The sequence below is a fragment of the Salvia miltiorrhiza genome, chromosome 2 (assembly GCF_028751815.1).
Source record: "Salvia miltiorrhiza cultivar Shanhuang (shh) chromosome 2, IMPLAD_Smil_shh, whole genome shotgun sequence".
Taxonomy (NCBI): domain Eukaryota; kingdom Viridiplantae; phylum Streptophyta; class Magnoliopsida; order Lamiales; family Lamiaceae; genus Salvia; species Salvia miltiorrhiza.
In genome coordinates, this window is record NC_080388.1 from 39,150,867 (window position 1) to 39,175,598 (window position 24,732).

Genomic DNA, 24,732 nt, shown 5'->3' on the forward strand with positions numbered 1-24,732 from the left:
TTGTATTGGCTTTGATATCACAGTTTCTGGTGTTTGAAATTCACCACAACCATTTCTATATTTGGAGCAGTTTCTAGTAGAAGAGAGATACATTTGGCGAGGTTGTAACTAGTGGACATATATATGGTTAAGGTCTTTTCACTAGCAGCAAGAAAACCTAATTTTGAACAATCACAAATTCACTGCAAGATTCTCACATGACAAACGGCACGAAGAGGAAGAGAGCAGCACGATCATCAAAAAATGGCAAACTGAAGCATCAGGAATCACAACTTCCCTCTTGAAGAACTACTCACGCAAGACTCATACAGCAATTAGTTATATACTTTTCAACTGAACAATATCTTCTAGCATTACCACTTCATAAGATCTTCAAAATTGGTGGAGTCTCCTCTCCATCTAAATATGTGAAACAGAAGGTTTTAGCTCTGAGTATCTACTTTTTCTTCTCCACCAATCTTTTCACTTCTACGTCCTATAAGATTGGCTACATCTCAGTTCATACTACGCTTCAAGAACGAAGAATAGACCAGAAGAAAACTTCAAGTTCCGAACCTGCATCTTTGAGTAATGTAATAATATTATATGATATGATGCTTCCTAAACCATTCTTCTCTCAGTATTTTAATTTCTAGCTAAAACTCTAATACTGATTATTTTTCAGATATAGAAATTGTCCTTTGCTATTCAGAGTAATATATGTTTGAGCATTGTGCTCACAACATGGTATAAAAAATGGAGCCGGCATCAACTAAGCCATTCTCGGTGAGAAAGATATATTAAGGCTCCTGCTGCAGTAAATCATCTAGGCGATTCTCTGGGCTTTAACAGGACAAGAAATCTTAACCTCACATTAAGATGTAGAGTAACATATTTTATCTACTGATATAACCGCCTATATAGTCTTACAAGGGTGAGTATAAATATTAAGGTTCTTAATAGATCGATGCTCACTTCTATTTACTAATCCATCCAGATTCAGATAAAATGATAATATGTAGAAAGACATAATAGCTACTACCGGCCACGAATTATGCATATAATATGGTAAATTCAAGCGATAACTGGAAGATTGCTGACAAGGGCTGGACATAAAATTTCTCACACAAATATCATACTTTAAGTTGATAGAAGGAACTTGCATTGCATAAACGACCAAAATATACATTCTCAAAGAAACAGAAAATTGTACAAAATCATCATTGAACAAGGACTAAATAAGTAGAGTGATGCTTAAGCAGGCCATATCAGAAAGTGAGAAGTCTCCTTAAATTATGAACACGTTAAGATGAGAACATTCCAGAATAATGTCGAGTGCCCGCTTAAGGCCAATATGGTATTTGCATTGTAACAAATGCTGGACTAATTCATTCACAAAACGCTTCAAGCTTACATCATAAGCGTCACTGATAAAAGTGAACTGCCTCTTAAGCCCCTAAATTCTAGATAACACCCAAAATAAGCTAACAAAGAGAGAAATTAAAAACATATATATATGTATCTAAGCATTAATCTATTTCACCAGTACTGTCATCAAATACTATACCTCAACCAAGGAAGCGTTTGCTTTTCAACCCTCTGGATCTACCTCTGCACATCAAATTCCCAAATAATCAGCTGTTGTTTAGTAAAACCACACCAATTCAACTCAAAAGAAAAATTGGAGAAAATGCAGTCCACATTGAACAAAGGCAACAACACATTCACAAACACGAGTCCAGATGCCATTGTTCCTGCTGCCAACATCCATTTTACGGTGTTCACACCTCATTTCAAGGATGCATCAATAAACCTCCCCAACAATAATCTTTTCTTTTACTGAATAATTACTGGAATTGTAGCACATACATTGCATGCAGAAGAAGTTCAAGTATATAAAAAAATCGAATAGCAGGCCATACCAAGACATCATAACCCGATACGAGTCCGCTGCAACTCCAACCAAATATAATCCAGGAAATACACCCTGTTAGAGAAGGGGGAAAAACGATCAGCAAATCAATTATGAAGATCATCTCACCGTTAATCAAAAATCACACACACATACATCGAGCTGTTTCTGAACATTCTTAGGCCACTTTTTGGGGCGGCGAGCGGGCTTGCCGCCGGTCAAAGCGTAGACATCCTCCTCAATTTCTTCCCTGGAGAGCGAAATCCAAACCTTCCTCTTGGCCGTGCGCTCAACGCTACCGCTCTGCTGGGCCCCTTCGGCCATGCCCCTCAGCCTCTGGGACTTGACCCCATCATTGTTGGTTTCCTTTTTGGAAGCGGACGGCGCCTTGATGGGCTCCTTCCGCGGCCGCAGCTTCCACGGCTTGCCTTCCCCATTCTCCTCGTCGACGGCCGGGTCGTCGGCTGGCGGCTTGGGGTTGTCGGGGTCGGGGTCGGGGTCGGTGCGGCGGTGGTGATCGCGGCGGCGGAAGCGGTGGTTGTGGGGGGCGGAGGGGGAGGAGTTCTTGTGGGCCCATTTGAGGTGGGGCAGGGAGAAGTTGTGCAATGGTTGCGATTTCACCGGTGGTGCCGCCATCATGAATACTTAACAGCCCCCTTTCTTCGAATTCTTGTCGTTCTCAACGGAGAATTGGCGGATTTGCGGCGGAGGGAAGCAGAGAACGGGCAATGAAACAGAGGAGTTGAAGCTAAAAAAGAATTTTAGAGAGAGAAAGAGGCGCAGAAGCAGTAGTATGTTGTTGTGTTCAACACAACATGAAGGAACCCAAGCTTAGGTGTTGGTTTCTGTAGGGTGTGTTTGGATGACACCCAAAGACAGAATACTCATGGCGTTAAGCTTACTTTGGGAAAACCAATTGGATGCCCATATACATATTCCTAGTTTATCAATGTTTTTTTTCCTTTTCCCCTAAGATCAACCTATTTTATGATTGATCAGTGTTAATAGATGACAATTGTATCTACGTGATATGCACCAACAATACATTATATATTAATATATACCCGTTCCGCTCCGTTCATGATCAATGTTCTCTTTTGTCATTTTAATACGTTCGCAAAACATGTTCATTTTTTATTTTTTAAACACTATTCCAAAATACAATTTATTAAAATATTTTTACTATTTTTATGTATTTACCCTATTTTAACTAGGGGTGTGCATCGCGGATCGATCAATATTTATCAAACTGACCGACCGATCGGTTAAAAAAAAAGAACCGACTCGACTAAAAATCAAACTGATAAAAATCCGTTTTGCAGCCGACCGAACCAAACCGAACCGACCGACTATATAAGAAAAAAATCAATCGAAAACCGATCGGTTCGGCTTATTTTCGATCGGCTCGCTTTTTGCACACCTAAAATAAATTACCTTACTAATCTAAAGCCTTCATCGTCCTTCTAATCTACCCAACCCAAACCAACTTCTGTCTTATCCTGCCATTCTTAACATTTATGCAACCTTTTTGAAGAACACACAAATCCTAGTTGTTTGAATCCTTTCGTCTTCTCCACCATGTCTGCTGATAATAGCTCTGAGTCACCGATTCATTCATGGGTATCGACTGAATCGGCGTCTGAGACTGAATCTCTTTCGATTTATTTATGGGTGTTGACGGTGACCTACATCGAATCCATACCCCTATTTTGTTAGGCCTTGGAGCAGGACATGGTAATGCCCGAAACGCCTCTCACGACTGAGATGGAATCTTTTCCGAGTTATTCATGTCCGCTGATGACTATCCATACCATTATTTTTGTGGTCCTTCGAGCCGGACATAGTGGTGCTAGAAACGCCTCTCACGACTGTGGATAGCATCATCAACGATGAAAAATGCTGACCGGATGCATTTGAAGGCTGGAGCAACGAACGAAGAATAAGATACTTGAAATTGCTTGGGATTTGGTTCCCTAGCGTCTTGACCCTTATTTAATAGGTGATTATGTTCTATTTTTGTTAATCTGACTTTGCTTGGGCCGGTGATGCTTCGGCTGATTGTGGATTTGACTGTGGGTTTATGGCTGGTGATGCCTTTGTTTTCTCTATCTATGGTGACTAATTGTGGATCTGATTTAGTGTTTATGGATGGTGATGCCTTTGTTTTCTATTTCTGTTGTGGGCTAATTGTGGAATTGATTTAGGGTTTATGGCTGGTGATGTCTTTGTTTTCTCCTTCAGTGGTGTGCTAATTGTGGATCTAATATTCCTAGTTTGGAGGTTCTATGCAGAGATGAATTGAGACAATGATGTTGATTGCTTGATAATTTGTGTTATTTATGTTATACAAAAAAAAAAAAATCCGGGTCTTCAACTTCTCTGCCATATTTATAGTAGCTACTAGAAATTGTATGCCTATGTATGGAGGTTTTTGCTAATTATGATTCAGAATATGTGTTGTCTTTAACTTAGAGCCACTACTAGGTATTTCTGTTCCTGGTTTGGAGATTCTAATATGCAGAGATCGAATGAGTCAATGATGTTGATTGCTTGATAATTTGTGCTATTTTTGTTTTAAGAAAAAGGTCTGAGGCTTCAACTTCTCTGCCATATTTGTAGCAACCACTAGGAATTGAATGTCTATGTGTGGGTTTAAAGTGTGTAATTTGTCAATGATGTAACTGAACATAAGCAAAAAAAAGTTGAGACTTCATTTAATCTGCACAAAATGTAACACATAAGCACAAGTTCAAATCATGATTTAGTTCAACATTGACAAAAAATATATGAGTTTAACTCATAATGTAACATGTTGAACTCTGAACTCATAATGTAAATTGTTGCATTCCTAGCTACACCAAAGGAAGTCATCAATGGTCTAACTTCATAGCTGCTTCCTGAATCATTTTGAGAGAGCACTACGTAATCTAAACAGTCATTTACAAGCCCCTCTTCCACTGCTAGGAATTCCCGCAGCAACCCTAACCTCTGTAGCTTTGCCTTGTTCATGTGGGATATTTTGTAATCATTGCCCCCTCTAACTTTCATCATCTCTGTGTAACATCCATGTAGTGTCAGCATACATTATTTAATGTATTTGCTGACAGTTCTTCAAAGAATGTCACCACATTCTTCAAAATATCATTAACATTCCTTGCTGGTTTGTCATCTTGTAGGGATTGAAGGCAGCGCAGTTAAGCTTAAAACCTCACAGGGTGATATGCGCGCTACCCTATCCATCTTTCTCAACTACATACGGCACGACAGTTTAGCATTTTCTACTTACACAATCAACACTTCAACAATCATCAAATCAGAGCAACCTCGAAATACAACATGCTGACACGAAACTCTACGACAACTAAAAAAAGGTGGGTCTCCTCCCCCACTCACACACTTTGCCTTAAGGCAAAGGGTGTGAGAACGAGGATTACCCCACACAACAGCAACACAAACCTTGCCCCCCCCCACACACACTTTCCTTTGAGAAAAGTTGGTGTGTGGAGGGGGTCAAGGAAAACAAACAGACTCAAACAAAAACAAGAAAACGAGAGAAAACACAACTGGTCAATGCTTTGGGTGCCTACACCAAGTGTTTTGCCTTGTGGGCATAGCACCGGTGCAGGCAAAAGGTTACCCTTTCCCTAGCACTTGACCAGACAGACTCGACAAAACTAAACAAAAGAAACGAAAAAAACACAAAAAACAAAACTAACATCCTAGGGAGGGTGAGAATTCAAGGGGCAGGTGCAGGTGGGTACCTGAAACCCTGATGCTTGAAGAAGGCCAGAAGGGCCTTTTGGGTTGCTGCCAATGCTACTTGGGTCTCCACGATCCTAGACTCAATCCTGTCCAACTGGTTCTCCTCTTCCTCCGACTTCGACTCCTCCATCTTCTCCTTTCATTTGCCCACATCAGGGCTTTGGCCTTCGGCTGCTAAAACTTCCCTATTATCTGGATTGGTGAATTTGGGCACACCCTTCTCCATTCTCACATCCATCATGCGAATCAACGCCTCCACATTAAGCTTTTCTGCCTCGATCTTGGTGTTTCCGTCTTCAATCTCGATCTCGTTCAGTTGGGTAAATGCAGTGGCGAACTGGATGCACGAGAGCCTTTGATTGGGTTTGCTGATGATGGATTCTATGTGCTCGATCAGGAAGGTCCCGAAGTTGAGCTTCACATTGTTGTTCATTGCCTAAAGGATGTAGAGATCCTTTTTGGACATAACATTTCCACTGTCCAGCTTCCCGAAGAGGGAGTAAGAAAGGATGCGGTGGCACACCCTTAGGGCAGAATCACGGATTCTGTGCCCCTTGACCTTTTGTGTCTTGAATAGACCTCAATCTCCAATGTCTGCCCATATGACATCCCATTCCTACGCGTCGAAGGTTGGGACTCCTCTTTTGGCTTCCTTGTACTCCTTTTTCTGCAGATCCTTCAACTTCACCATTCCCAGATTCAGGTTTAGCTCGTTCACGGACATGTCTCTGGTTTCCCCCTTCATGGAGAAGCTCATGCCCAGAGGACCACAATTGGGGTTGATGTCCACCTGGACTGAATCGAAAACCTCCCTTATCACTTCCTCGTACACGTGGCTGGGCCATTCCAGAAATGGCTCCCATCCTATGTTGGCGAAATACTCCTTGATTTTTCCCACTATGCCCAGTTGCTCTAGTGAGTCCATATCCGGGATCTTGGGTACAGCAATCCCCTTCTTCCTTGATAGTTCCGTTGTCCTCTTCCTGCTTCTTGGGGCGGACGCCGGCTCCCCTTTAATTATCCGAATTGGGGTTGAGTTTAGAGCTTTCTTCCTCCTCTTGGCTGGTGTCTCCTCTGCATTCTCTCCGGATTCCCCCTGCTCCTCTTGCAGCACTGAACCCGAAGGTTCATTTTTCTCAGTCAACGATCCTTCGGCCGGCGTGGCCGATTTCTCGGTCGCCGGTTTCTTTCTCTTTGAGGCAGAGAGCGGTTGCTTTTGCTTTGCGGATGCCTCTTCACTCTCTTTCACCATTTTCGATGCATACTTGCCCTCTCCTGTGACTGCATGAGGTTCACCGGTGCCTAGGGTTGGCATGTCAATCTCCGCCGTGAGTTGGTCGATGACGTTCTCGTCTACCGGCGAGGGGCTCTCGGCTTGCGGAAGGGTTTTTGATGATGGAGGTGGTGTAGTTTCCATGGGGATAGGTCTCTGATGTGAGGTTTTTCTTTGTGGATTTGGTTTGGTTGGCGTGGGGCTTTCTCCGGTGAGGTCGATTTTTGTGCCTTGGGGTATTCCTCTGAGCTTATTCTTCGGCCGTGTGGAGACCATGGTGGTGTGGTGGTGATTTTTGTATGAAAGGGGTGCGAGAAAAGGGGTGGTGATTATGGAAAGTTGGATGGTTGAGGGTAGTGACGTCGTGGGTAGAGATGTAGGGTTTTTGATGGATAGGGCTGACAACTGTCACATGATGTGACGTGCGTCAGGCGGTTTTGGCCGGTGTTTTGCCCAAGAGCCCTGCTTGCCTTTGGATCGAACGTCCCAACCCTGATTTGCTTCTGCCCAAAACTCCTCCTCTTGGTACCTGCACATAAAATTTCAAATTCCCGCGAAGGTGGGAAACTCAAACCTACCCACAGCTGTGGGCAAAACCTAGTTCCTAGGCAAAATACGGAAAGAAACAACTTACGAAAAACAAAACAAGAAAAACTAAAAACACCAGGTTACCTCCTGGCCAGTGCTCTATTTATCGTCCTGAGCATGACGTAGTACCTCAAGGTTATCCAGAGAGATTTGTGTCTGGGGATGGATCAAGCTCCTCCCCAATTCCTGGTTCATGCCCATAATAGGCCTTCAATCTTTGCCCATTCACCTTGAATACTTTCCCTGACTTTGGATTCTTGACTTCGACAACTCCATTTGGGAATTGGGCTTGTACTTCAAACGGTCCAATCCATTTTGTACTTAGCTTCCCTGAGGCAAATTTGAACCGAGTTTGGTACAGAAGGACCTTTTGCCCATAGTTGAACAACTTGTTCATGATCAGGGCGTCGTGACTCTTCTTCATTCTTTCTTTGTAGAGAACTGCATTGTCATACGCCTCTCTTTTGATTTCCTCCAACTCTTGAATCTCAAGTTTCCTTGCTTGGCCTGCCTCATTCCAGTCATAGTTCATCTCAAGTTTCCTTGCTTGGCCTGCCTCATTCCAGTCATAGTTCACCTTATTAACTGCCCAAAATGTCTTGTGCTCCAGCTCTACCGGCAAATGACACCTTTTGCCGTAAACCATTCTGTACGGTGACATTCCAAAAGGGGTCTTGTATGCGGTTCGATATGCCCATAAGGCATCTTCTAACCTTAAACTCCAGTATTTCCCAGTTGGACCAACGGTTTTTCGCAAGATTGTCTTGATGATGCGATTTGACAGTTATGCCTGACCATTGGCTTGTGGGTGGTAGGCTGTTGAAACTCGATGCTGAACTCCATATTTTTTGAACAAGTTTTCGATCGAGAGATTGCAAAAGTGGGATCCCTGGTCGCTGATGATTACTCTGGGCACACCAAACCTGCAAAAAATATTAGTTTTCAAAAAAATTCACCACTACCTTTGAGTCCTTTGTTCGAGAAGCCTTTGCCTCAACCCATTTGGAGACGTAATCCACCAGAAGCAGGATGTATAGGTTCCCTCTCGAACTGGGTAGGGGTCCCATGAAATCCATGCCCCATATGTCGAATATTTCCACGGGCATGATAGGAATCATGTGCATTTCATTCATTCAGGTTATGTTTCCTTCTTTTTGGCATTGAGGGCAGTTCTTGCAAACCATGTAACTGTCTTTGAAAATGGTTGGCCAGTAAAACCCGCATTCCAGAACCTTGGCCGCAGTCCTCTTGTGCCCGAAATAGCCCCCACACTCTTTTGAATGGCAAAATTCCAGAATGCTTCCCTGTTCTTCTTGTGGAATGCATCTCCTTAACATTTGATCTTCGCATTGCTTCCATAATACAGTTCATCCCAAATGTACTCCTTGCTTTCCTTGGTCAATTTCTTCTTCTGGGCATAAGTGTACCCTAGAGGTATATATCCAGAGCACAGGTAGTTGCACAGGTCTGCATACCAAGGATCTTCCTCCCTTCATTGGGCATAGAACAACTGCTCATCGGGAAACATCTCTTTGATTGGTTCCCCTTCCTCCTTTTCCTTGGACATAGAACAACTGCTCATCAGGAAACATCTCTTTGATTGGTTCCCCTTCCCCCTTTCTCACAATTCTGCTCAAATGGTCGGCCACTTGATTTTGTGCTCCAGCTTTGTCCTTGATTTCCACATCGAATTCTTGTAGGTGCAAAACCCATCAGATCAATCTTGGTTTGGATTCTTTTTTGGCCAAAAGGCACTTCAGAGCCGCATGATCCGTGTAGACTGTAGTCTTTCCTCCAAGCAAGTAGGATTTGAATTTTTCAAAAGCAAACACTACTGCCAGCATCTCCTTCTCTATTGTGGAATAATTGATCTGAGCCCCATTGAGGGTTTTGGAGGCATAGTAGATGACATGACTTTCTTTTCCGCGTTTTTGCCAAAGAACTGCTCCAATGGCATATCCGCTGGCGTCACACATTACTTCAAAATGCATCCCCCAGTCTGGAGGTTGTATTATGGGCGCAGAGATCAAATTGTTCTTCAAAATGTGAAAAGCCTCTTTGCAGTCTTCATCAAAATTCCATTCCACTTCGTTCTGGAGCAGCCTTGTCATTGGTTGAGCAATTTTGGCAAAGTCCTTGACGAATCTTCTGTAAAACCAGCATGCCCAAGGAAACCCCGCAATTGCTTGATGTTCGTTGGGTAGGAAAGCTTTGCTATTATTTCAATCTTATCTTTGTCCACTTCTATCCATCTGCCTGAAATCACGTGTCCTAACACAGTTCCTTCTTTGACCATGAAGTGACATTTCTCATAATTCAAAACCAAACTTTTGTCGACGCACCTTTGCAGTACTTTTTCCAGATTAGCGAGGCATGAATCGAAGGTTTGCCCATAGACGGTGAAGTCATCCATGAATACCTCGATGCAGTTTTCGAGGAGGTCCGAGAATATGCTCATCATACACCTTTGGAAAGTTCCAGGGGCGTTGCACAGCCCAAAAGGCATCCTTCGATAGGCAAAAGTGCTGAAAGGGCAGGTGAAGGTGGTTTTGCCCTGATCCTCCTCTGCCACCCAGATCTGCATGTATCCCGAGTAACCATCCAAAAAATAGAAATACTGATTTCCTGCAAGTCTCTCGAGCATCTCATCAATGAAAGGCAATGGGAAGTGATCATTTCTTGTCTTTTGATTGCGCTTGCGGTAGTCAATACATACTCTCCAGCCAGTTTGTAACCTTGTAGCTATCAGTTCCCGGAATTCATTTTCCACCATTTGTATGCCAGACTTCTTGGGCACAACGTGCACTGGACTCACCCATCTACTATCGGACACTGGGTATATTATGCTCAGATCCAATAGTTTGAGTATCTCCTTCATCACAACTTCCTTCATGGCTGGATTGAGCTTTCTCTAGGGGTCTCGGACTGGAGTTGCATCTTCCTCTAGCAATATATGGTGCATACATACTGTAGGGCTTATGCCCTTGATATCGGCTAGGGTCCATCCAATAGCTTCTTTGTATTTACCCGAAGTCTTCTTAACCTTGCTTTCTTCTTCTGATTTTAATTCCGAATTGATGATTACGAGCAAAGTGTCATTTCACCCAGAAAAATGTACTTGAGATGTTTGGGCAGAGGTTTCAATTCGAGCTTTAGCACTTTCTGGAGTGAAGGCACCAATCGATCATCAGCTTTCAAGGTCGGAATGTTCAGAGCTTCTGTGTAGTTGATTACTTCGCTCCATGCATTCAGCATTTTCACTGCCTCTTTTAGTTGTTCCTCCTGAACATCTTCCTCGGTGATACTGCTTTGGATTACTACATCCAAGGGTTCCCTGAGTGTTGTTCCGGACAATTCCTTCTCAACAACCCTTCTGATTATATCGACACTTTTGACCATTTCTGTGTCGGCGGGATGCTACATGGCGTTATATATATCGAAAGTTACTGTCTCTCCCTCGAACTGGCATGTCAATTTGCCCGTATCACAATCGATGCGTGTCCTGGCAGTTTTGAGAAAAGGCCTCCCTAAAAGCATAACTGGGTCACGTGCCTTTGATTTCCCCATATCAAGGATGTAGAAATCTGCTGGGAAAATGAGTTCCTCCACTTTGACCAAGACGTCCTCCAATATCCCTTCTGGGTACACATTTGACCTGTCTGCCGGTTGGATTACTACTCGGGTAGGTTTCAACGGTCCTATCTCCAAATCCTGGTACATAGATAAAGGCATAACATTAATAGATGCCCCGAGGTCGAGCATTGCCTTATCCACCTTCATGGTTCCTATCACACAAGGAATATAGAACATCCCTGGATCTCCACACTTCATGGGCATATCTCGCTGTAAGACTGCGGATACTGACTCGCCCACCTGGAATTTGGCATCATCAGTGTATTTAACCTTCCGGGTGCAGAGTTCTTTTAGGAATTTAGCGCATCTGGGCATAGATCGTAATGGGACCAAAAGGGACATCTTGACTTCCACCTTTTTGAAGATTTTCACCAATTCGGTCAAGTCTTCCTTTTCCTGTTCTCTGGCCATTCTGCCTGGGAAGGGGATTATGGGCTTAACATGTCTCAATTTTTCTTTGCCTTTCTCTGCTGCTTTCTTCTTGGTTTCCCTTTCCTGAGCTAATTCTTCCTCATCTGCTGACCCCATTCCAACTTCCTCTCTAACCTCTGGTTCCTCCTCAGTTTGCTTTCCAATCACTTCGGGTAATTCCTTACCGTTCCTGAGTGTCACAGCATTTACCTTCTTTACCTCCACTTGGGCAGGAAGTTCCCCCTGTTTGCTTTCCAGGCGAGCTACTGCTTGGGCAAGATGTGACAATTGGGCATTGATATTCTGCATTCCTCCTCTTGTCTCCATTATGAACTTTTTGGTTTCTTGCTAGAATTTTACTTATTGTTGTGTCATTTGATGCACAAGCTCTGCCAAGGAAGATCATCTTGCCTGTTGAGGTTGTTGCGGGTATTGCTGTTGATTACTTGGCTGCCCCTGGCTCGGTCCCAGATAGTTGTTGTTGCTGTACCTAAGATTTTCGTGCTGTCTCCATCCTTGGTTGTTGTACTGTTGCCTATAAGGTTCAAAATGCTTTTGATTCTGTCCCCCATTACTTCCTCCCTGCTGTTGTCCAATGGCATTGACCTCCTCGTCCTCGAACAGTTGTGGACATTCATCAGTTCCATGTGAATTTGCCATGCAAAGTTGGCAAGTTTTCACGGGCTTCCGGATGCTGGGAATTCTTTGGTTAGGTGTTCCTTGATTTGTCATGAACTTCTCGAACATGTTACATAGCTTGTCAATCTTATCATCTTGGGAAGAGGGGTTCGGAGTCGGTGCATTCCTGACTATCGTTCCTTCTTCATATCTGGATTCCTCGGCCATATCAGCTATGAGTTTGAAAGCCTCAGCTGCAGATTTGTTTAGGATTGATCCTCCACAGGCAGCGTGTAACCATTGCCTATCTTGCCTTCGAAGTCCTCCCATGAAATACCAAATAAGATCATGGTCCGGTATTTGATGTTGTGGGCATTTGGCCAACATTTGTTTGAACCTTCCCCAATACTCGTAAAGGATTTCTCCTGACCCCATCTTGATGTTGCTTATTCGAGTCCTCAAATTCTGGATTCGGGCTACTGGAAAATACTTCTCCAAAAACTTACTCTACAGCTCCTGCCAGGTCTTGATGCTTCTTTCGGGCAAATCGTACAGCCACTCCCTCGCTCCCTCTAATAAAGAGAACGGAAAAGAAAGGAGTCGGATGTATTCACCAAGGGCTTGGCTTGCAGTGCGCACTGTTCCGCATGCCATCTCGAAATCCTGAAGATGTCTTTGAGGGTCCTCCCCGGGCATATCACTGTACTTGGGCAAGATTTGAATCAAACTCCCAATTTCCAGTGATCTCTGGTAGCACAATGGCAGAAGGTTGGAGGTTGAGATTGTTCAGAAACATCATGTCCCAAAGAGTTCTGTTGGGGTTGACATTGTCATTTACTACTTCTGGGTTTTCAGCCATCTCTCTTTCTTCTTCTAACTGTCTCTATCTTTCTCGTACCTCTTGCTCTGCCCTACGTCTGTTCCCGTTGTTTTGTCGTGCTAGTATCTCAATCTCCGCGTTGAACAAAAGATCGTTGATACCTGCACTCCTGGTACGACGAAGAAACATACAATAAGGCAAAATTCACACTTTGATCACAAAAGAAATTACTAGCGCTCTCAGTTCCCCTGCAACGGCGCCAATTTGACGAAGCCGTCGTTTGAGCTTCACGCAAATAAAATATCATGTGCCCACAACTAGACTAGCTAGCGGTAAGTCTTGAGTCGAATCCACAGGGAACTGAGCAGTAACTCCTCCTGCAAGGGTATCACTAAAAATGATTTGTATTCTGACGGGTTCTGACCACAACGTGCTTATGGGCTGAACAGGGTTTGCAACTAAACTGAAATGACGAAGGTAACTTAATCAAATAATATAACAATCCTGACTTGGGTTCGAATCACTAAACATGAACTAGGCACTCGATCATTGGTGCAAAGATAAATTACTATACTCGCATACCAGTGGTTATAGGCATAAGAATTGTTGCGCCCCTATTGTCACTCGTCACGCATGCAAAAACCCCTTGCCCAATCTATCCTTTCAGTTTATGATCCCTTAGAAGTTATCACTAATGGAAATCAACTACCCCGGACAACATCCACGCTCTTTGCGATGGCCTATCGCTAGTTGTGCTTTGCCCATAATGCCTTAGGAACTAGATAGACCCACTTGACTCTTACGCAGATATTTCACCGCAGTCACGGCTCCAACACTCGTTGTACTATTTTGGAGGTCGATGCCGTCTCGCCTTTGCCCGAAGTTTACTTGTGGCCAAAACTCCCTAGTTAACTAGTGATCAATTAATTAACCAAGTTGTTACAACCTTATTGGAATCAAACCTAGTGTATCGGGAATATGCTCATACAGTTGTTATGCCCAAATTAGACCTCCCGAGTTAAGTGTTCATGCTTAGATCTTCTCGTCCAAATCAGAATATAAAAATTAGCTAGACATAAAATAAATAACAAAAGCAAAAGACATAATGAAAAACAAACTGAAAATATTTAGAGAAGTAAAAGAGTGCTTACGGCCAAAAGTGCCGTTATGAACATAAGCAAATAACTAAGAACTACGCCCACAGCCTGGGCAAGCTTGAACTTCAAAAACTCGTAAAACTTAATGCGTAGCAGCCGATTTTTTCAACACCCTGGCTTCGACTGATCCTCGGGTATAAATAGGCGCGACTAGGGCAACAAAAGGCTCAACCCATGTTGTTGCGGCCGGATCCATGCAGGGCATGGAGATGCTATCCACTTTCAGACCTAGTATCTAGAAGATTTATTTCCTTTTGGATAAGGCAAAGGTTTAGCCTTATCGGTCTCTTCTTGGATGCTGCCGCCTTCGGCCCATATCAAGCGCCTACTCTACAATCATGTTTCTCCCGTCTGTTGCGCTGTTCCCTTCCTTCTCTACTCTCCTCCATATGCATGCCAGCTTCCGTGCGGTACTTTTGGGCATAAGGGATGGTTTTACCTTCGAATCCCTCTTGCTTCCTTCTCTACTCTCCTCCATATGCATGCCAGCTTACAGCAATTCTGACCCCTAAAGCACCTTTTGCCCACAAGCGGGTCCTGCCAAAGAACTACACCCTCCCAGGCGACCAAACAACATAAAATAAAAGGACACGACTCTATCTAGACCTAAAACAGACTTTAAAACAGAGCATAACCTTGGGCTCATCACACGCACAAATGAAACGACTCTATCTAGACCGAAAATAGACTCGAAAATAGAGCATAACCTTGGGCTCATCAGGGGCCCACCGATTAGGTTGTTGTTGGATGCATCGAACGAACAAAGCTTGGCAGATTCAAGTCGGGGATCAAACCAGAGAAATGATTGATTTGCAAGTAGAGCGTGCTTAAACGGGTCAGATTACTAAAGGCCGGGGAAATCGGGCCGGAGAAATTGTTCTCAGCTAAATTCATCCGTACCAGCAAAGTGAGAGAAAATAGGGTTTCGGGGATTTGGCCAGTGAAGAAATTGTGTTGTAAATAGAGATTGCGGAGAGAGGTGAGGGAAGTGAAAAGGTCCAGCGGCAGCGGCCCGGAGAGGGCGTTGTAGCGGAGGCTGAGCATCTGCGGATTGGTCATGTTCGAGAAGCTTCTGGGAGGCAGCTCGTCGGAAAGCCCCATTCTGGGGAAGTGGAGCTCCACGACGGAGGAATTGTCGGGTGAGCGGTTGACTCCGGACCAGACGCAGGGAGCGAGGTTCGAGAGGTTCCAGAGGAGGACACAGCCTCCCACAGCGGAGCGGTCGGACACGATGTCGGGCGCGGCGGACCAGAGGAGAAAGGCGACGACCGTCAATAGGAGGAGGTGGCGGATGTTGAATTGCATCATCTTGAAACAAATGTATGCAATTTCATCGCTGTTTTTGGTGTTTCGAGGAATCTAGGATCAAGGTTACATCATCTTGAAACAAATGTAGGCAATTTCGCCGCGTGAATGCAAATGGTGGGCCCCATATTTTAATTTAAAAATAATAAAAAATATTGACTAACGCCGTTTGGTCATAAGGGTGTAATTGAGCTGTTTTTAATACTTCGGAGCCTTATTTGCACACACAGTGAGTATGAGGAGCTATACCCTATAGGGGCTACCACTAGAATGGTGGATCTGCACCTTTTCCCTAAAAAAAATAGAAAAAATCAAATTTTATGTGATACTATATGATTACCCCTCAACAAATCCTCTGGATTGAAATACCACCCTAGTGTTTACATAGAAAAACTAAATCTCTTAGAGCATCTGCAACGGTTACACGATAGCAGCCTACTCGTGTAACCGATACAGCAAACATTTACACTATCGTGTAGCCCTTACAACCGTTGAAAATAGGCGCGTGTTTTACACGCGGCTTTAAAAAAAATTTGAATATTTGAATTTTGAATTTTAAGTTTTATGTAATTTTTAGGATTTCAAAATTAATGCAATTTAAATTTGAAGTAAATTGTGTAATTTAAATTTATGAAATTAAACTTAAATGAAAAATGGAAAAATCAAAACTTAAACTATCATGTAACCCCAATACAGCCTTTTTACACCATGTGGTCCCCCCTCATAAAGTAAGCTATCATGTAAGCTATCATGTAACACCAATGCGGATGCTCTTATCTTTTCCATTTCTCTCAATTATCGCGATCAAACTATTGTCACCGCTTCCACCTTCCTCTTCGGCAGAGCTAGGAAAGGCCACTATTAGTGCTATGCATTTTGGGGCCCGAAGCAAGAGGAGGGATTTTTGGTTGAATGATTAGATTTTGATTGGAGATCTAAGGCGGAAAGATTTGGGTGAGCGGGAGCAGGGGTTGGATAGCGAGCAAAGAAATATGTTTAAGGAAGGACAAAAGGCTATAGCCTATAGGTGCCATCTTTACGATGGCATTTTGAGATTCTAATTCAGACTTTTGAGTGTGGGGTCGAGAGGGAGAGAAGTTCGTAATTATTTGAATTTGACGGTAGGGAGAAAGGGTTTGAAATCTACATTCATCTAAAGGAATCTATTCGGTTGCCCTAGGCTGTGCGGTGGCAGTGGTGGTGATGAGAAATGGCGGCGATAGAGGAGCGGGCGGAGTAAAGGAGATCGACGTAGAAATGGCAATCGAATGAGAAATTCATAAATGAATAGCTAGTGTTGGTTGTGAAGTTCAATTTTCAAGCTAGAAATCAAAATTAAGACTATTACTGGTCGTGAATTCGAATTTCAAAGCTAGAATTCACAACTAAGAATAATTTTGGTTGTGAATTCAAGTTTTAAAGCTAGAATATACAACTAGTTGTCTTGATTGTGAATTAGAGTTTTAAAACTAGATTTCACAACTCCAATATATATTGATTGTGAATTCGAGCTTTGAAGCTAAAATTCACAATTAGGAATAATCTTGATTGTGAATTATAATTTTAACACTCGAATTCACAATTATTCCTATTTGTGAATTCAATCTTTATAACTCGAATTCACAACCAGTAATACTCTTGGTTATGAATTATAGCTTTAAAACTAAAATTCATAGTCAATACTAGCTATTCAATTGTGAATTATAGAATAGCTTCTCAAAATTGGAGGCGGCGGTGCATATGCAACTTAGCATCGGAGGCGACAACGCGAAAAGGAGTCAGCAAAGGCAGCAGTGTGAATTTAGGCAACGACGGGCGATAGATTTATGAATCGGGGTGAAATTATAAAATAGGACGACCGTGGCTCCAATTTCAAACCGAAAGCAGCGCGCGCAGCTGCGACTCAGAATCGAAGGTGGCGGTGGTGCGGCCGCTACTAACAGTGATCTAGGAGCAACGAATTTATGGAATAAGGATGTGAGTTGGTGAATGTAAAGGTAAATTAAGTAGGATAAATTTTTAAGATTTTTATCTGAAGGGTAATATAGTAAGTGTGACTAATTTTTAAGTCTTTTCATGTTATTATCTAGTTTTTATTTTCGCTATTTCAATTTGTACATCTTTGAATCCACTCGTAATATTATGTATTTACATATCAATATTCTTATTATTAGATTGATCTATTTACCAATATTAATAGATGAAAATATATAGAGTTAGATTCTATGTATATGTATGGAAGATACGCTAATAGAAGATGTAACACAACTAGTAAAAGATGTTGTTTTTTTAGAGGGAGAACAAAAAATATCTTTATTTATCACTCAAATCATACTTAACAAAATTCCCCAGCCACTTGAGGAAGTTCTCAGTTCACACTACTCTATCATAACATAGTTTGGTAAAAGAAGATGTTTTCATGGACAATATGATAATAGAAGATGCAATACAATCAGTAAAAGATGATACTTTCACTCTACATGTATGAACAATATGATAATTGAAGATGTAACACAATTGATAAAAGAGAATGTTTATATATATGTGTGTGTGTGTGTGTGTGTGTGTGAATAATGTAATAATAGAAGATGTAACATGATTAACAAAAAAGGATATACTACACTACCAATATATACCTCTAAGAAAATATACCTCTCAAGCTAACACCCCATATATCTACATATATCTGAAAAATAGAAACCCTCGATAATATTATGTTTTTATGTAATAAGCAATGTTCTTTTCATATTTTAAAAATAATTCCTTAAGTCTGACTTGAAATGGTTATCTATAATCCTTATTAAAGGTACATTAAACGAATTTTATTTTGGACGAGTAAAATGAGTATCGATGTACTCCTTCCGTCCCACTTATAACGTCCCAAAAAAATAGGGCACAAAAATTAAGAAAATGCATATAAAGTAAATAAAGATAAGTAAATGAGAATAGAGATAGAGAGACCAGTGAAACAATAAATGAAGAAATAGTAAAGGAAGATAGAGATAGAAAGAGTAGATAAAATAATTTATTTCATTTTTTGGATTGGGACATTATAAATAAGACTTCCCAAAAAGAAGATTGGGACGTTATAAGCAGGACTGAGGGAGTATATTAAGAAAATTGTTTATCGATTTTACTGCGGTATGTTTTTTCTTTTTTTTTCTTTTTTAAACCACTTTTCTACGTTTCGAGTGGAGAGACTATATTTTGTGAGACATAAGAGCATCTTCATCCCAAAAGCTTCCTTGGTAGGGGTGTGCAGGAACCGAATCGCATTGCAAAAATTAACTGAACCAATAGGTTTTGGTGCAGTCCGGTTGAAGTTTTACCAATTGGTTTGCGAAACCAAGAACTAATTATGTATCGGTTCAATTTCGATTCTTCAAAATAGTTTCGATCGGACATCGAATCGCACCGATAAATTTATATAAATTATATATTTATAATTATATAAATATATTATTCTTTTTATTATTAACAAGTATAATTCAAAACAAGTATTAAAACCCCACACTATACAGTACACGCTCACTTGCTACCCTCAGTCCCACTGTCACTCTCATTCTGCCGACCCGCCGCCTGGAACTCGTCCATCCTTACCAGCGCAATGAAGTCATCTTCCGGCTCTAAAGAGTCCTCACGTCTCATGGCACCCTCGCCCCCGCCATTTTCCCTCTTTCTCTGCCCCCCTCCCACAACACCTTCGCCCCGCCCTTCCCTCTTCGGCCTACACAATCGCCAATAACCCTCTTCCATTTTTTTGATTAGCAACCTACAACAACAACAACTCCAAGTCAATATTTTGTTTTTAATCTCAAAGTCATATGTTTAATCATTGGCCATTCACCCTTCAATTTCTTGCATTTTTTAAGATTGTATTGCAAAATGAGGTTGAAGTCAACCGGTATTGACCTCAAAGATGCGAGAATTTTTATTCTTTTTCCTCTGTATTGAATGAGAAAAGTAAAAATTATGACATAAATGCTACATATCAAGAACTACTGACTTGGTTGATTTTGTAGAAAAAATTATATTGACATTGAGTTTGCTATGTAAAATAAATTCGGTCGGTTCGGTAAAATCGATCAAAAATTGATGGGTTGTGTTGTTTGATTTATACGTGATTTTGGGAGTTGAATCGGTGTGGTTTGGTTCCAGAATTCGTCGTGCGGTTTGGTTTTCGGTTATTCCCTATCGATGCGGAACCGCACCAATGCACACCTCACTTCTTAGGGGCTCTATAGAAGTGGTCTCTGACTCAAACCAAAACACTTAAGGGATTGACTCGCAATCGTACGAGGTCGTCCTAGTGTAGTAAGCTAACCCAAGTCGTCTCTCAAGGAAGGCTAAACAGGGCTCCGATCATGCTACGCACAGAAAACAGGAAATAAACCTACGCACTCTAATCAGAAGTTTGGGTCTGACACTCACTCTCCAATTAACTAATGCGTAATTGAAATAAAGCAAATAAAGTTAACTAGACAATCGATAGGAAGCAGATAAAGAACGCAATAAAAATGCATAAAAAACTAGGGTTCTAAACTAGCAATCTAGAAAGCAATAATTAAATCAACAATCATAGGCAACGATTATCTAGGGGAGGGAAATAAACAAGCATCCAAGCCTATGGAAAGCTTTAGCCATCATTAATCCTAAAGAGCATGTAAATGAAAAGCAACACAAATTCAACGGAGAATTACACTAACAAATCAACCAACAATCTAACTATACTAACTAGGCGATAAGATTAACAAAGCATAAATCAATACTAAATATCATTATTAAAACGTGTTCAATTATCTAGGAAAAGAACAACCAAGAAAGTTTGTAGAATTCGGTAAATCAATAGATAGAACTTACAATTGATTAAAGAAAACGACGATCTAGCGTAATCCGAGAGTTTCTAATGTGTTTCTCCCTATCAAAACTCTAAGAAAATACAGTAAAAACGCAGTTGGGGCCTGGCTGGGTCGAGAAAATGGGGGCTGAAATCCTAGAAAATGGGTTTTAAACTCTAAAAAACGTAACTGCCAGATCGCGAAGGCGGCGGTGGCCGCCCGGGAGGCGGTGGCCGTGAGTGGGCGCTGCCGCCTATCCCTTTCGCAACTCTTCACCAATTGCAAGCGGGCGAGCGGCGCCGAGGTGGCGGTGGCCGTGAGTGGGCGGCGGCCGCGATTTTTCTTCAAAATGCGGTCAAAACTTCACGAAACGCCAAAAACACCTCGACACCCTGAAAACCAACAAAAACGAGCACAACTCCATTGAGCAAGTATACAATAATACAAATATGAGCAGGACATGCTCAAACATGCATCCCAAGACCCGCAAATATCAACAAAAATGAGGTAAACAACCCCCCCACACTTGATCCTTTGCTTGGCCTCAAGCAAAGTCACACACCAAATGATAGTTCACAAGAAAACTTCCTCACTATTCACAACTCAAACCAATCTAAGTCTCTTAGCCATTTACATTCCTCACAAGATGTTTATTGTTAAAATTTTAAGAATCAACAACCACATGATACAATTCAATTCGATCAAACCCGATTCTCCGCTAGAGGTGAATTTCCTAATGTGATTACCTTTATAATCAAATCCCTCATAACTTGAAGATGATAATCAATCAAACCAACTCTTATTTTATACATCTTTCTTTTTCAAGGTGATGTTATTTCATTCTCAATAGATGGGCCAAATTTCATGAGATCAACACTTTTGGAGATAATCCAAAATGTTCTAACGTGGTTTCCCATGCTCATAACACAACCGTCAGAGGAGCAGAGACCCAGAGCTATAGAAAACTTCACAACAAACCAACATTCAAACTCAAGGGATAAGATCGTAGGCTATCACAATGAAAACATTCCCTCTAGCATCTACCGGACAAATCACGTTAAGAATAGCTCATAACGGTGTTGCATCCAAAAGATTAAACAACTTACATCAAGCGAGGAATATGCATAGCATGAGATACAAAGATAACAACCAAGACAACACAGTTCATGAAATTAATTGTGAACAAATCATCAAAGTGTGCAGTATTACTTGAACCCAAGCAGCAATCAAGATAAAGGGGACCATTTGTCCCACACAAGGAAGCCCAAAAACACAATAAAAAGGCACCCATATGATCCACAAATACCAACAAACACCCCTCCACACTTAAAATCTGGTACTGTCCTCAGTGCTCACAAAAAGATAGGTGAAAGAGGAAAACTTCCCTGAATACTGATCCAAGTGGTGAGCCCGTAGCATCCCATGACGCCTGCCTACTTCTCATCCACAGAACAAACAATCCCCAACGCACCAACCTGCACTAAACAACAGAAGCAACAAAAACACAAACCCAAAGAAAAATGAAAACTAGAAAAAACAAGAAAACATGGGTTGCCTCACATTCAGCGCTAGTTTTTAAGTCACCAGCCCGACTAAGAGGACCCCTTAACCAAAGTCCGATTGAAGCGTCAGCTGCTTAAGTGCCTGTGTAAACACATCATCTTTAATTACAGTTGTGGGCCCTCCTAATGAGCCTACAATGCTCATTGCATCCTATGATTTCCTTACAACTCTTCTTCGGGAGCCAGATTGAAAACTCCTATTTTTCTTCTCCTCTAAAGGCAGTATACGTTGCACCCCTTGCACTACATCATCCTTGCGTTGCAACATGTCCAGAAATTCTTCTACAATGACTGCCTCCTCTTGCAGGTTAGCTAGGAATTCTTGCACTATATCATCTTCATGTGTCAGCTTGTCCAACGACTCTTCTTCAATGGCCACCTCATCTTGCAAGTTATCAAGAAACTCCTGCACAATATTGTCCTTCTCCTGTATAATATCATCTTTCTCCTACAAGTTGTCAAGAAATTCCTGCACAATATGATCCTCATCCGCAGCGTCAATTATCTTAACATAAGAGCAATTTATCAATGAAGGATTAGGAGTAGTGGATTTCTTATCAAAAACTGAGAATGTTACCGATCTACCTGACCCTCCATACTTAAAGTTCCCGATCCTACGTCAATGCGAGTGTGGGTGGTAGACATAAAAGGCCGGCCAAGCAGAACGAGATAACCATGCTCTCCTCTAATTCCTTTACCTGCATCAAGCACCACAAAATCCACTAGCACTCTAATTTCTCTCACCGTGACTTCGACATCCTCCAAAAGTCCTCGTGGACTGCTATAGAACCGTCAGCTAGCTATATTATCATATCAGTGCACTTCAGCTCGTTTTCCTTCTTGCCCAGCTTCTCAAAAATGTCGAGTGGTGTCAAGTTGACTGCCGCACCCAAATCAAGCATACCTGAGACCTCTCCAAGTCCACCCAAACCAATACCAAAAATGAAGCTGTCGGGATCTTCTTGCTTTGGTAGTGGTTGAGTTGGATCAACAGTGACTGGTGGTAGAGGCAGACTGGGACGTTGGATAGCCTTTATAACTTCCACGGTTTTGCTTCTCCATTTTCCCATGGTGATTGGAGCATTTTCCTTTACTACCGCTACAACATAAGCTTGATGCGGCTGCTGGTCCTGATTTGGGAACTTCCCAGGCGGCGGTTGTTGTTGCAGCTGATTTAAAGCCCCCGTTAGTTGCCCAACTGAAGTCTCGAGGCGCTTGATGGTAGCACTCTGAGCCTCCATCACCTGTTTGCTAGCTTGCATCTGATCCTCAAATAAGGGGCCTGGAGGTTGGTGCTGCTGAGGTGGGTAGAACTGCTGCGGCTGCTGGAAATTCCCTTGTTGCATGGGGAACTGCTGTAGGGATGGGTAGAATTGCTGCTGGTTCTGATAACCCATAGGCTATTGGACTTGACAAAATTGAGAACTGTGCCCATGTCCTTGCATGTGATCTTGGTGCTGCCTACTCGAATACCCTTGTGCAACAAAGACTTTTACACTTCCTTCATAAGTACGCTCGCCCATCCTGTGACACTCGTTGGCTACATGGCCATAATCACCACAAATGTCGTAACTCTCAACATTCGGTTGGCGGGTAGAATGAGTTTCCACTTTGCTCATCTTCAGTTGCTGCAGCTCTCTCATCATGTTGGCCATCTGCTTTTGGAGCTCATAATTGGATGCCACTACACTAGCCTCTGCCTTGCTTCTACGGACTGTCTTTTGCTGGGAGCTCTTAGCTAAAAGTCTTGAAAATTTTATTGAGCTGGTTTGCTGTCTTCCTTGCAATGTTGCCTCCTGCAGTGCTGTCCACCATGAATTGGGCGGCCTATACCAGCCCGTCATAAAAAAATTACATCAACATTATAAGGGTCAGTTGGTGCTGCGGGCACTGACGGAGGAGCTTCTGAAATCTCTCCCAAAAGCCTCATGAAAAGGTTCGTCAGCCCCTTGGATGAAATTCATGATTTGAGCTCTGATCTCCTGTGTCTTGTGATTCAGGTAGTACTTCAGCATGAACTTTTCACACGCCTCTCCTCAAGTGGTTATGGAGTTGGGCGGAAGAGATAGCAGCCACGTCCTCGCCCGATCCTCAAGTGCATATGGGAGGCACTTAAGCTTCAGCTGCTCCTCTGTGAGGTCCAATAGTGGGAAGGTTTGCACTTGGGTGCAGAAGTCTCGGATGAACTGCAGGACATCTTCATTCGGCAGCCCATAGAAGAGGGGAAGCAGACTTGAATCATTGGGCTTTAGGTTGTAATTCCTGACTGCAGTGGGGAACACAATAGCTGAGTTCGTGGTCTCTATGATAGGTCGGGCAAAATCCCCCATGTATTGCACATTCCTTTCTGCCATAACTTCTTGGTCGGGATTGGAATGTTCGTCTTCTTCCTCTCGTTCATGATCTTGCTCGTGAATCACCGTTTCCACAAAGTCTCTCAAACTGAACTCGGAACTCCTCCTCCAAGCTAGATAAGACCTCTCGAGGTCGGTGAATGTTGTCGTAGTAAGGTGCTAACTTTCTCTTCAAGCTTCTGCGACCTTGCATACACAACACTAACAAACAAATCAAATGCACCGGAGGGAGAAAATAACCGAGTTAAAAGAAAGAAACAAAATAAACACGAAAAATAAATGTAACACAATCAAACGCCTAAAGCCTTCCCCGGCAACGACGCCAAAATTTGACTCAACCCAAAACACCTAAGGGCTTGACTCGCAATCGTACAAGGTCGTCCTAGTGTATTAAGCTAAACCAAGTCGTCTCTCAAGGAAGGCTAAATAGGGCTCTGATCATGCTACGCACAGAAAACAGGAAATAAACATACACACTCTAATCAGAAGTTTGGGTCTGACACTCACTCTCCAATTAACT

The 24,732-nt window shown here is 42.3% G+C and overlaps 3 protein-coding genes across 4 annotated transcripts; all 3 read right to left on the bottom strand.

Moving 5' to 3' along the window:
• Positions 1-1,245: 1,245 nt before the first annotated feature.
• On the bottom strand, positions 1,246-2,844 carry LOC131012380 (uncharacterized). 2 transcript variants are annotated; one of them, XM_057940308.1, is made up of 3 exons: positions 2,048-2,841; positions 1,902-1,966; positions 1,246-1,590 (listed from the first exon to the last, which is right to left on the bottom strand). In XM_057940308.1, coding segments are annotated over exons 1-3 (549 nt in total). In that variant the 5' UTR covers positions 2,531-2,841; the 3' UTR covers positions 1,246-1,589. The 2 variants fall into 2 exon arrangements, with proteins under 2 accessions (XP_057796291.1, XP_057796290.1); XM_057940307.1 differs by having other exon boundaries at positions 1,246-1,966; positions 2,048-2,844.
• A 4,806-nt stretch (positions 2,845-7,650) lies between these two features.
• LOC131008426 (uncharacterized) lies at positions 7,651-8,160 on the bottom strand. The gene has a single exon (XM_057935307.1). It carries the CDS (start codon positions 8,158-8,160, stop codon positions 7,651-7,653), a length of 510 nt encoding a protein of 169 aa, XP_057791290.1.
• A 2,771-nt stretch (positions 8,161-10,931) lies between these two features.
• LOC131008427 (uncharacterized) lies at positions 10,932-11,885 on the bottom strand. The gene has a single exon (XM_057935308.1). The coding sequence runs from the start codon at positions 11,883-11,885 to the stop codon at positions 10,932-10,934; it is 954 nt and encodes a 317-aa protein (XP_057791291.1).
• Between the last annotated feature and the right edge of the window lie 12,847 nt (positions 11,886-24,732).

What these genes read in the sequence shown, in the direction of transcription:
- LOC131012380 (XM_057940307.1), bottom strand. Translation starts at nt 2,530, where the DNA reads ATGATGGCGGCACCACCGGTGAAATCGCAACCATTGCACAACTTCTCC. An exon ending in ATGTTCAGAAACAGCTCGAT is followed by an intron (nt 1,967 to 2,047) that starts GTATGTGTGTGT and finishes CTTCTCTAACAG; the next exon opens with GGTGTATTTCCTGGATTATA.
- LOC131008426 (XM_057935307.1), bottom strand. Translation starts at nt 8,160, where the DNA reads ATGGTTTACGGCAAAAGGTGTCATTTGCCGGTAGAGCTGGAGCACAAG.
- LOC131008427 (XM_057935308.1), bottom strand. Translation starts at nt 11,885, where the DNA reads ATGGAGACAAGAGGAGGAATGCAGAATATCAATGCCCAATTGTCACAT.